At 37.7% G+C, this 13157-nt stretch overlaps 1 protein-coding gene across 1 annotated transcript in view; it reads right to left on the bottom strand.

The window, feature by feature from the left end:
* Nucleotides 1-13157, bottom strand: part of PREX2 (phosphatidylinositol-3,4,5-trisphosphate dependent Rac exchange factor 2) — a 183203-nt gene that overhangs the window by 115073 nt on the left and 54973 nt on the right. Inside the window, exons 6-7 of the mRNA XM_050891668.1 lie at nt 11984-12145; nt 4265-4398 (exon numbers count right to left, since the gene is read on the bottom strand). Coding sequence (XP_050747625.1) covers nt 4265-4398; nt 11984-12145 — 296 coding nt within the window. The remainder of the gene's footprint in view (nt 1-4264; nt 4399-11983; nt 12146-13157) is intronic.

Below are 13157 nucleotides of genomic sequence, written 5' to 3' on the forward strand. Positions count from 1 at the left end.
ATGTAGCATTTAAAGACTACTGTGAGAATCACAAGACATTTACACATGTGCAATTCAACTGTGGAAACCATTGCTGAATGGGGCACTGCTGATGCTAATGCAAAGATGCTACCTCTGGTAAGAGTAAGCTGCAAATTGCTGGCCGACATGAGAGTTTATCAGGAAAGTCTCACTCTGTAAAAGCTCTTTTCCAACACTTTGGTACCTATATGCCACTGTCTGCCATCAAAGACAAAATACTGCATTGGGAGGATCTTTCCTCCTAACTGATGTAGCCTCCTTATGCTAGTCAAGAAATTCAACACAAGGGTAGCATGACTGAAAAAATGAACTAAGAACACCTTCGGATATAAATCTTGACCTACACACATTAGCATCATAAATGGGATTTATGCATAGAAGAACGAAGACAACACTTTTCCTTCCTCACATAAGGGTTAACCAAGAATTATAATTAAGAATAGTTGAAATTTTTTGGCAGTTTCACAGTTATACATTCCAAAGCACTTTGCATTGCTATAACTCTGTTCCCAGTGAAGTCAAGGCCTTTTGAGAATCCCAGTTCTAGGCAGCTTTTCCCACCTCAGATAAGCCAGGGATGATTTTCTGTCCATTTTTGCCCATAATGATAATTAATACTGTATATCAAACAAAGGTCAGTTCCTGAGAATTAATGATCATCTGAATTCTGACCTTCACTCACTCCAGAGAGGTACTAATCTTCAGAAAATGACCTGCCTCTCAATCATTACTGTCTGACGAGTAACTCTACTATATCTCAAGTTTCTTATTCAAAAACTGAATAATATGTTTTTAAAAAAAAAAACCACACACAAAAAAAACCCAGCAGCAAACATAAAGGTTCAGTATCACATATTTTTTTCTCTCTGAGGTGAGGTAAATCCAATAACTCTAGTGACCTTTGTACCTATGAACCTAAATTTAGCAATCCACATTTATAAAACTCCACAGCAAGGATGCTTAAAAATTACATAAAATATCTCATACCATAAAAATAGAACAATTTTTGTAAAATTTCCAAAATACAAACCTCCTGTGAGCAACAATCTCTTTACCTACTTGTCAATCAATACCTGAAGTATCTTGCTGGCATATAATCAATTCATTTCCCACCATAAACTCTGAAACTATGTTCTAAATTGAGTTATTCTCATGTCTGCAGAGATATCACCATGGTACCAGCCAATGACATGTAGGACATGATTGCTCAAAACTAAAGAAATCATAGACCTTTCATGTGTTTTGAGATTTCCATCCAATAGTGCATTTTAGCTAGAACATGGCTACAAAAATATGTAATGTCGTGGTGGACAAGTGAAAAGATACTATGTAATCAGTAATTTAATTGTAATTGCCAGACAACACAATATAGCAAAAATTAGAAATTTTGAAAAGAGCAGGAGTTTATATTTAACCAGTCTACACAAAAATTAAACTGAGCAGTTGCAGAAGGATATCCTTGAAATAAATTCAGTATTCAACACTAGATGTAATCACAAGGTTCTTAAATGGTTCATGCTCAACTGTTCCAAAAGTTCTGCGACCTAAGCAAGAGTTGCAACTTAAAAACAAAGGACTGATTCACTATAGCTAGTGAAGTATAAGTTACCTATCTTCTCACATGTAAATGCTTCACTGTTAACAGAGTAATCTATAGGAGGAAACAATATTGACTGGGGAAGAAGATTTTTAAACCTCCCTCAGGGTTAGCTAGCAGCTTCTTCAGTAGTAACCCACTGGAAAAAACAGCATTTCCAGTCCAGTCTGAATAAGGTTCTTGCAGAAGGAGCTCAGCAGCTTTACAATATAGAGAGGTTCTATAAGAACCTTATAATGTCTTATAAAGACATTCTTGACCAATAGGGTCCATGGCTACTTTCTGCTACTACCACTTTCTACACCACATACTGATGAGTCTGATGTTCCCCACATACTGGTTCAGCAAGAAGCTCTACAGGTGCTACAGTGAATCTAACCACAAGTCTATCATAGAATCATAGAACCATTTAGGTTGGAAAAGACCCTTAAGATCATCAAGTCCAACCATTAACCTAACACTGCCAAGACCACCACTAAACCATGTCCCTAAAAGCACCACGTCTACATGTCTTCTAAATACCTCCAGGGATGGTGACTCAGCCACTTCCCTGGGCAGCCTGTTCCAACGCTTGACAACCCTTTCTGTGAAGAAATTTTTTCTAATATCCAATCTAAACCTCCCCTGGCACAACTTGAGGCCATTTCCTCTCATCCTATCACTTGCTATTTGGGAGAAGAGACCAACACCCACCTCGCTCCAACCTCCTTTCAGGTAGTTGTAGAGAGCAGTAAGGTCTCCCCTGAGCCTCTTTTTCTGCAGACTGAACAACCCCAGTTCCCTCAGTCGCTCTTGTTCTCTAGACCCTTCACCAGCTTCATTGCTCTTCTTTGGACACGCTCCAGCACCTCAATGTCTTTCTTGTAGCGAGGGGCCCAAAACTGAACACAGTATTGGCACCAGTGCCAAGTACATGGGGACGAACACTTCCCTATAATTAGCACAAGAGGAGAGAAAAGGGATATCCATCCCCTAGCCACCTGCTCTTATGTATGACAAAATGAATACGAGTATAAACTTATTTGGAAAAATAATTTTTAAAATATTTAAAATAATACTTTTGAATGATGAGTCCTATGCAAAAACTCATGTGAAAAATACCATAAACCATATAAACTATATACAACAGCAGACAAGGGTTGCTAATAAGATTTTAACACCTCAATTAAAAATTGGTCTCAGATTCATGCATTTTATGCAGAAATTTCCATTTACTTTGCTGGTTGTAGTTGTATATATACATCTGAGGTTATAACTAGACTACACAACACACGAATATTGTGGTACACATATATAGGAGTTCTGGTCTCTACTATCCAACCCTAATATCTCCTTCCCTCTCATTCACCCCCACCAAGAACAGGTAGCAAGAAGAGGATGAAGAGCACACGCTATTCCCCAGACACAGCTAAAGCAATGGGGAAGGAGGAAATCATTATGGCATCAGGCTGCCCGATCAGCCCTTTCATCCTAAAGTTGATGGTGCTGGGTGCTCCCACACACTGGACTGCATAGACCTTCACCCGGATGCACCAAGCGTACATTTTGCTATTAACATTGCACTTGACCATCCTCTCATGTACGGCCTTCAAAAGCAGCTGGGCTAGGATCCATCCTTTAACAGGCACGTGACCACTGCCAAGCCAGAGCACTGATCAAAACAAATGAATATTACAGGTGCAGAGAAAGACATCTTTCACCTGGATGCTACAGACAATCCAGGGCAGTGGTAAAAGACAGTTGGAAAAACAGGATGAAAGTTGGCTATCAAATCTGGAACTACCGTTGAAATTCTTACAGCACTCACACTGATCCGATGGACACGGCTGTGGTGATGACAGTAGAGCCTGGATTTATGAAGCAACAGTTTCAGCAGCTGCAGACAGCTTCCTTGACTGGACACTGAGGTCGATGGTGGAGTTTCCTCTGACACCATCCACAAGTGTGCAGAGGCAAAGATAATGGTATTTCGGCAGTGCTACTAGAGAGCATACTCAAGGTGTGTCATGTATCTAGGAATCTATCAAGGATCTATCCAGTAATATGTATTCAGTGGCTACTCAAAAAGAGTTTCTGGATCAGAGAGACAAACTTAAGCAGTTTCAAGAGGGATGCCTGTACGTAGGAGAATGCTTATTTCTCAGAAGCATAAAAGCACCGAACGTTAACTGCAGGAGCTTGTTGCTGAACTAAGGAATTGCTCCTTGCAATGCAGCAAGTAGCAGCTTTCTGGCTCTTTTCCCTGATGAGAAATACAAGGCTTGAAACTCTTGAATCTCTAGAGACTTATTTTATAGCATAAGCTTTAATACTAATTTGTGTGAACTAAAATTCAGTCTGTTTACCCCTCCTAGAAGAGAGTGAAGCTATCACATATAACCTGTTGTGGAAGACTGACAAAACGATTCTTTGTCCCTGCACTTCACCATTTGGATTCTGCATTCGTATAAAATTTTTCCAATGTTTGAATTAAATACAATTCTCTTTGGATGATAGGTCTCCTCTAAAAATGCTGACTTTTATATTGCAATTAACTGCAGTAAACACTTTGGTGTTGTTCAAATATTCTTATGAAACAGCATACAGAGGATTAGCTCTACTGTGAGAAAAATACATTATTTTTGAAAGTATAAATTAATCATTTACCTGTGTTTTTTTTTGCAGTAGACCAAAAGGTTATCAAAAAGAAAAAATATCCTCTCTTGGATATTTCCTGCTGAAATTTTCAGTAGTAGTCCACTTCGCAGCATTTCTGTGCACGTGTCTGTGATGTTGGACCCCTAAAATCAATTGGAAAGAGATTATTTTTTATTCTGTGAGAACTGAAGGACTCTGCACCAATTAAGGAAAAGTTTCTTATACAAACTCACAACCATAATGATTCTCTGGAAACACCAAGAATAAAACTCATGGTAATTTATTACACTATAATTAAATAGTAATTTCTAATTATGCTTAACACCAGCTTTGTATTCATTTAGTATTGCCATTAACTAGGGGGGGAGGGCTTGTGGCTTTTTTGAATGGATAAAGTTTAATCACTAAAGTTTCCAAATCATATTACATCTGTGCATGAGACCTCTCCTGAAAAATCAGGCCAACTTTATACAATAACTCTTATCCTCAGTAACTTTACTATTTAGTCGGAAATGTCTGAAAATGGGGCTTTACAAGACATAATCTATGCGAAGATGAACTTGGAAGCTGAAGCAACCTGGAACCTGAACATCATTAAGGGTATATACTTCTGAACTAAATTAAGCTAAACACAAAATCAAAAGCAAAAACCAGCAAGGTTTAAAACTCAGGCAAAGCTAACAGTGGCACAAACAACTAAGACTATCTAGTGTACTTCTTCCTAACACACTCTGAAGACATCAGAATTTTGCTAAGCTTTAAATGTTTGGGACAAAACTTCCCATGCCTCATTTCTGCTTCAAGGCAGATCATTTTTTCATGTGAAAAGAAGGCAGGCATTTTCATAAAGGTTAATGAAAAAGAAGCAACTGTAACAAAGGATAACATTTTCCCCAAAATATTTCTATGAAAAAGTCATGGCATTTCTATGCCTTATAAAGAGAAATCTACCTTTCAAGGAAGCCTGCCTTGAATTCAGAGATGTATTTTGCTATTCTGAATATCCATGCTCCTGTGGGATAGAGCTCCTGTCCATGTGCTATATGCATCCAGCCATGCGATCCAATTGATAATTATGCATGCTGGCTGCATCGAGCATACACCCATGGCTCGAGGAGTTTCCTAACTTGAGGCAGTCAACAGTCAGCTTGGAAAACCTGCAAAAGCCAGGACCTTCCTTTCATCTACACATGTTCTGAATGACTTATGCCTACAATAGCTGTACTTACTTCCTCTTCTTGATCTAACCACAGTAACCCAAAGAAAAATGCATTCAATTAAGAGTCAAGAAGCAATCATGCGTTCTGCTCCCAGCTCTTCATCTTACCGTTCATCCTTTGTACGTCACAGCCCTGAATATTGAGCAATAGCTCAGACTGTTCTAAGGAGAATGCAGTCTGTTTAGAGAGATGATGAGAGACTGCACAGCCATCACACTGGAACACAATTCAGGTCTCTAAATAAAGCAGCTTCAGTATCAGTATTAACTAACCACTCTTGTTTCCATTTAGGATCAAATGAGCCAAAAATGAGTGTCATCTATAGCCACTACACCATACCTGCCTTCCTAAGACAGCATCAGCACCAGAAGCTGGCATACTAATTTTACAGTTTTATTTGAAACCAAACACTGAAACACCTTAAAAGCACACTCAGTAATATAAACTAAGCATAAATTAGGGCTGCACTTAATGCTTGCTGACCACAACTACAGAAAAGTAGGTCGTTTCTTTCCATTCTATTTCACGGCTTTTGTGTATTAAAAAAAGTAAACAATATCTTATGCTGCTTTTCAAATTTGCTGGAACAGTACTTACTAATAATTTGCATTTTAAAAGGCTAGACTTTTTAAAAGATTTTTGGTTTGTTTTTACAGAAAATTTCAGCTTTGCTGGAAAATTGTGGTTTTTGTAGGGAAGCCAAAAAATTTCAGCTTAAGGCTTCAAAATTGTATCAGCAGTTTCAGCTTTCTACAAAAAGGTATATTTTTTCATAGAAAGGGTTTTATGAAAACATTTTGTCTCTTTTTTTTGTAAAATTTCATTTTCACTGTAGAAGACTACAGCCTTTTCCCAACAGTCCTAGCAGGATCTGCTACTGTGCCAGCATCATGTCATAAAATACTGTATTTTACACATATTTTAAATGTACATAATTCAGGCTGCCTGAATTATCAAGATTTGCCTCATTCACGACTCAAGTTCAACACTACAATATGGCAGTGAGTATTAGCTGTATCACATTACTACCCTTTGCTGTTGTTTTCCTCTTCATTTTCCTTCTTTTCCTCTTCATTTTCCTTCTTTTCTAATATAAACTGCTAGATAATGAAAAAAACATTCTAGAAATACTTTTTTCCCTTGGAGACCTCCCGTCCAAATACTGAACAGTGTTAACTTCACTTATCGGATACCTTTTGACAAGATCAGAACCCATGCTGGTGTGGCCGCAGGTCAGTGAATTTTGTTATTGCGGTTTTATTTGCTGAAGTCCAAGGGAATAAGATAACAGGATCAGAAGTCACATCTGGCTGTCCTACATAACACTGCTAGTGCAGAAAAATCCCCTGCCACTTTCTTGCCTATGTAACAATGTTAGGGTCCGCCTGTTCCTAGACTTTGGGTGGGCATGGAGCTGAAAGGGAGAAAAGAGGAAGGGCATATTATGTGAAAGCACTGCTATCTCTACACGTGGGGTGAGCACTCCTCTCCACTGCATCCCTTAGGGATGAAAAACATGCCCGAAGAAGGACAAAGCAGAGAGCACCCAAGCCCTGCTATATCCACTATGCAATTCACAGGAGGACTGACAACTATAAGAACATTTTCATGAAGGATGTAGCTACACCTTGAACCGCCACATGGGTTTACAGCAGGAACACCAAGCTACAGCTGATATCCAGCCTAGTAGGATAATTCATTTATCCAACTCCAAGCTGTCCCTCTCGTGAAGGTTTGAGGCTGCAGTAACGGATGAGAGGTCACCCTTGTCCCAGAAGCAGCTGAGGCTATCTACTGCACAGCTAAAACTGAACTACACTACCTACAAGCAATACTTCTGGAACAAATATTACCAAAACCTTCTAACACAAACATGTTTTCATTAAATGTTTGAATTGAAACTACCAGGGAAATCGCAAATATGAGCAATTTGAACCTGAAAAGTAATTTGCTATTTCAAAGTTTTCATGAATACGTACATTTATACTCAGTGCTTGCAAGGGAAGACCATACAGTTGCTCAACCTACATGTAAAATCACTACTACTATGCTACAATTCATGTTTCTATACATTCAAAGTACCTGCAATTAGAGCTGATGGGGTATTTTCAGTGAAACCAGCATTTTTGTAATATGTCAATTTGAAAATGCCATGTATTGTAGAAACAAACCTGTTTTAATCATCTTCCAACAAAACATATAAAGGATTCAGTCGGAAAAAACTGACCTGCAAAGCAGGCTTATAATGTGAATCTAGACTAGTTTTTCCTCCATCTATCCCACTGAGTCTTTGAAGACTCCAAACACCTAACTGTAGAGCAGTCCTCTCCTGTGGGTAGCACTGAGGCCAAGGACTCTGTGGTTTTTCAGGATAGCTGGTGTGGAAATTAAAAGCCCATAAGATCTCGGAGCCTGCAGGCTATTTAGGTAAAACTGGCTTCTAAAAACCTTTGGCTGCCAGTCAGTCACCTATCGTTCCACTAAGGCAACAGCTCAAGCAAGAGGTCTGAAGTGTGGGCTACCATGACCATATCACAAAATAAATGCATTTAAAATGCACTGGAAGGAGAGACTATATGCAAGAAATTTAAAACAATATCCTCCTCATCCTTAAGTCATTAAACACCCATCTTTGACATTAAAAAATGACCTTTATTACCTTGAGACGAAAAGCAGCATTTGTTGGTTTTATTTGTTACAAAAGCTACTTATCTACATATTCTGGGCAAATTTCAGTCAAACACGGAGGTCTGACCATACTGATTCAGTGGCCAGCACGTTAACAGTGATAAAGGTCAGAAATTACAGATATTAACTTACTCTTCAGTACTTGCACATGGGCATACGAAACAGAAATAAAATAGGGGAAAGGGCTAAAAATTCTGGAGTTTAAAACAGAAATCTCTATTAAAATACTACTTGATGATATGGCAGAATGGAAAGGAACAGAATACCCCATGCTATTGTCACTAAATTGGCCTGTGACTCAGACTGGGTTGTTCGGTTTCCAGCTTACAACAAATGCAACAATTTTATTTTTTCTTCTCTCACTGAAACACCCACGCAAATTTTACTGACAGACTCCTTCAGATTCTGAGCCATTCTCCAGCTGAGACACGCACCTACACAAGTTCTGAATTCAGGCCAATAAATTTAACCACTTAGGAAATTAAGTGAGAAAGTCATTATACTCAACATTTTCTTTCTTGAAACAGATGTTCCATTTTTCCATGAATCTGTATTTTTATCATAATAAATACAAGCTTCATTTTATGACACTTATGTATAGGAATTCAAGTCATGCTTTGATCAGATTCTAAAAATAGTCTTTATTTTTTTCCCTTTCCTTCTAGTTGGGGCCAAGCAATGTGCTAAGCATTTCCTTCTGGAAGGAAATCTCCAACAAGTTTGCCTCTTTATTTTTAGGTGATGTAGAAAACCAGATGTTTATTTAATTAAATCCACTCTCATACATTGCATTCAGAGATTTTTTTTGTAGTTGTTGTTGGGAATCATTCAGAATACTGTTTGCTCTTATACATGCTCTGGAATTCTTACCATTTCAAGGACTAACCGTATATTATGTTTGAAAAGGATGCACATACTAAGATCAGGGCAATTTGGCCAGATTGGGGACCCTGTGGTTGCCTTATGATAACATCAAACTTGATCAGCTAAACTACAATAAACACTACCTAACTCTACTGAAAACATACTATTTTAAGACAATGGCACTATTTCAGAATTCAAGCACAAGTGAAATCCTAAAATTAAATTGGGGGGGGAGGCCAGAACAAACAAACAAACAAAAAGGTTGGAAGGAAATTACTATGTTATGGTTCACAGAATACATTCTGAGCACAGACAGAATAAGTCTATGTTTTGCATGCTTCTGTCCATATTGTTACCCTTCCTTATTGTTACCTTTGCTCATTAATATATTTCCAACAGCAAACATATTTACTACTGTATGTCTTACTAAGGATTCAGAAGAAACTTAATGCAGGAAAGTGGATTCCCTTTCCAGGGTTAGAGGTTTGAGGTCAGCTCTGAACCAACTTATATGACTAATAATGCATTGAGTTAATAATACTGTAACTTTATACTTTAGTGTGTTCATTAAGATGGATCTGACAAATATCTATAAGACTCAGGCACTGAAAGCAAGTAGAAGAATTTTAATCACTATAGTGCAGTAGAAAACTTAATTGAAAACTTGAAAATAATAGGAGTAAAGTCAGTGATAGGCAATAAGGATTATTTAACAAATTTCCTTGCCATAAAATATTCAGCAATGTAAGCACTTAACTTGCTATTGCTTCTATCATGAAGTTATTGCACAAGCATGTCTAATGCATTTTAATGTTCACATACACTAATCTTTCCAAGTTATTGCTGATGGCAGCAAGTTCAAGCTAATTACAAAAAGAAACTTATTTTCACTTAGTCTAAACAAGCAACTGTTAAGGTATTTGCTTCTTTTGGGAAGTGTTAGGTCAACTAGACCTCCTCTCAATTACAACATTTAGAGGTTTACTTTATCTAAGTAATCCTTTCTTTTTCAAAATCCTACAAACAATATCATGGCATGAGTATACACTAATTCCTTCTCTTGAGGCACGGTGAATTTTTATGGAATGTGTTATAGTGACAGTCCTGTACCAAAAGACTACAGTGCCCTGAACTCCAGCATAAAAAGGATTTCTCTGCTCTAAATTATACCTACCCCAATTACAGAAATGGAAGAGCAGTTCTTGAAAATGCTGCTACACAGAAAAAGGAAAAATACCTTAAGTGATACATTTCAAATCCCACAATACACTGAAGAAACACGAAGAATTTTGATTAAAGTAAAATTAGTTCCTTAATGCACATTCAGAATGAATCAAATCTTCCCACACTACTCAATTAAGAACAAACCAAAGGTTTGCGTAAGTCCACAGATCAGGAGATTTCATGTGGAGCAGACAGGAAATAATTTTGCAGTGTCATGGCCACTATTTAGGGGGTGCTTTGTTCAGTGTAATTTTTATGCTCCTTTCAGATAGAGGTTTGTTCTGCTGAACCCTTCTGGAAGGCAGGGGGAGACTGAATCCACTGCTGCAGAAGCAGAGCGCATCCTTAGGCACAGCAAGTTCAAGAAACAGCAGGTGTGGTAAGCAGGAGATGCAGAGAGGGAACCGAGCTGTATAGAAACTATTTTTTGTTTCTGCCGTTTTATCCATTACTATGAATATCTACTTAAAAGTTAACTCTTCTTGTCAATATTCTAATTTTTAGTTGTCAGACTTCTTGGGGAACTCTGTCAGTTAAAGTTCAGACAGGTCTATCTCAAAGCTTTCTCTGATTCAGCGTCCCACCAGTGTCCCTAACCCTTTCTTTTCTCTGCATTGTACAAAGGCCATTTCCCACAACATAGCTGAAAGATCACGTCTCAGTCTATCAGACTAATGTGCAAAAAATACGTTTTTCTTGCTACCTTTTCCAGCCAGCAAGCCTTCCACAAAGCTTGAAGGGATAAAATCTCTTCCTCTAGTTCTTAAGCAGCTCTCTTAGGAAGAGAAGTAGCACATTCAAGCAAAGTATTCAAAAAAGCAAAGAACTACTTCCATGTTGAAATTTCTGTCTGAAAAAACCCTGGATATTATATCCAAAACTGACTTTTAAAAAAAAAAATGTTTACATTGCTTGCTTTATATTTATTTTACTGGGACTTCACTTGTGTTTCCCTCCCACCTCAGTGCGGGCAGCTCAGACGTTTCAATACAAAACACCTAAGGCAATTTAAAGATACACTCATATCTACATCTATCTTTCTGTATAAACTAATTATAGTGCTCAAAATAATACAAAAGGAAGATTTTGGTGCTACAACTACTTGATCTTCTTGTTATCTAGGGGAAAGAGTGGCTCTTCTGGTTACTATGGAAAACTCTAATTCAGAAACAGACCTATGGTTTCTTCACAAAACTAAAGCATTAAAGCTCTTCCATTTGCAAACTACAAAAAAAAAAAAAAACAAACAAGAAGACTTACGCAGAATCTGTTGAACACATTTATGTTAGTTTAGCTCAGCCAATAGTAAGGGACTACCTACAAGCTGACAAAAACTTACGGACTCAGTGCTTAATAATAATAAATAATCAAAATTTTTTTCAACCGGACAAAATGCTGTTAGGCAGGCATTGACAGCAGTAAAATCAGAGCAGCAGTTAAATTAGGATTTATAGATGTGTATGTGTGCACACATACATGCTGATGTAAATGACCAATATTCTAAGTCAAACACTAAACATTTGCCCTCTTTCCTGGAAGCCTGCTATTTTATACAGCGGTGCTCAGTCATGGACAACACTTAATTTACAGAATAGATCCCAAATAAAAGCTGTGATTTCACAGAATTGAGGAGTTGACAGTACCTCAGGATCACAAAACCAGTGCAATACATGCTTGTTGAAAACTGTTACTCCCTCCTCAATATAAAAAGCGACAAATCTTATGACAGTACCTCCCATCCTTCAACATGAGACTGCCATTCTTCCAAAAACTCTAATTTTTCCATTTGTCTCTTGGCCTCATTTATGTTGGAACAGACAGCTTTCATGGCCTGGAGGGCTTCCATTAGTGCTGCATAGTCACTGTGCTTCCTTGGAGTCCGCTTCAGTAACTCCTATTCAGACATGAAAAAAAAAAAAAAAAAAAAAAAAAAAAAAAAAAGAAACCTGTCTTTGATCTCTAAATGTACATTACAGGAGGCTTAAATCAACTAGGATACAAAAATCAAAAAGTAGCCAGACTTCTCTTTTACTAGGTGGAAAAGTAATAAACCCTCCAGCATTGTGTCCTAGTAGGACACCAAAACTCAGAGAAATAAATTACTAACAATAAAAATAATCACAACTTAGGAAGAAGTTTGCATTTGGGCTACTTTCTCCCCCCAACAATGTTTCTTCATGTTGAGCTTCGATTTGGGGGGTTTTTTTTTGGTTTTATATTCCACAGGATGGAACTGTTCAACAGCAAGGATAACAATTCTGCTTAAAAATGTTAGTTTACTCATGTCAAAATTAACACCTGCCTTTCCTGCAACTCAGGGCAAAAACTATGTTCCTTTAGCTCCACACTATTGTTTAATCTAGTGCAATACACCAGAGCACTGAACAATAGCTTGGGTGACTCACTGGTTTCAGATGGTTACTGGTAATGGCAGCCATACTAAAAAACAAAAGTGGAGTTGCCAGTATTCATTTGGGATTTCCCATCTCAGACTACCAACTACCCATTTACAGCTGGACTGACTACGGACAGCCTTCAGTGTATACCCTGACTGAGGCGTGGGTACATTCCTCTGGAGCCCTAACCCTGCTGCCACCACACCCTGTATTTAAATTTATGTAACATAAATATTTCATTGCCCCCTAGAGTAATTCATTAGTCATTTTCCCCTGTTTTGTCTGTAGATCCTTCATTCAAAAAATAGAATATAAAAATAATTTTAGAATAGGCCAAGGGAACTGTAAAACCCCAGATATCTGGGATGACTCAAATGTCACTGCAATTATTATATTCTTTAACTTGTTTTAAAAACCTATATTTTAACAAGTTTACCTTTAGGTTTTTATGTCAGTGTAATGAAATGCATATGCCTCATAACTGGCAATGTTTCAGATCTAAACTCACAC

Source organism: Gymnogyps californianus, chromosome 2, assembly GCF_018139145.2.
Source record: "Gymnogyps californianus isolate 813 chromosome 2, ASM1813914v2, whole genome shotgun sequence".
Classification (NCBI taxonomy): domain Eukaryota; kingdom Metazoa; phylum Chordata; class Aves; order Accipitriformes; family Cathartidae; genus Gymnogyps; species Gymnogyps californianus.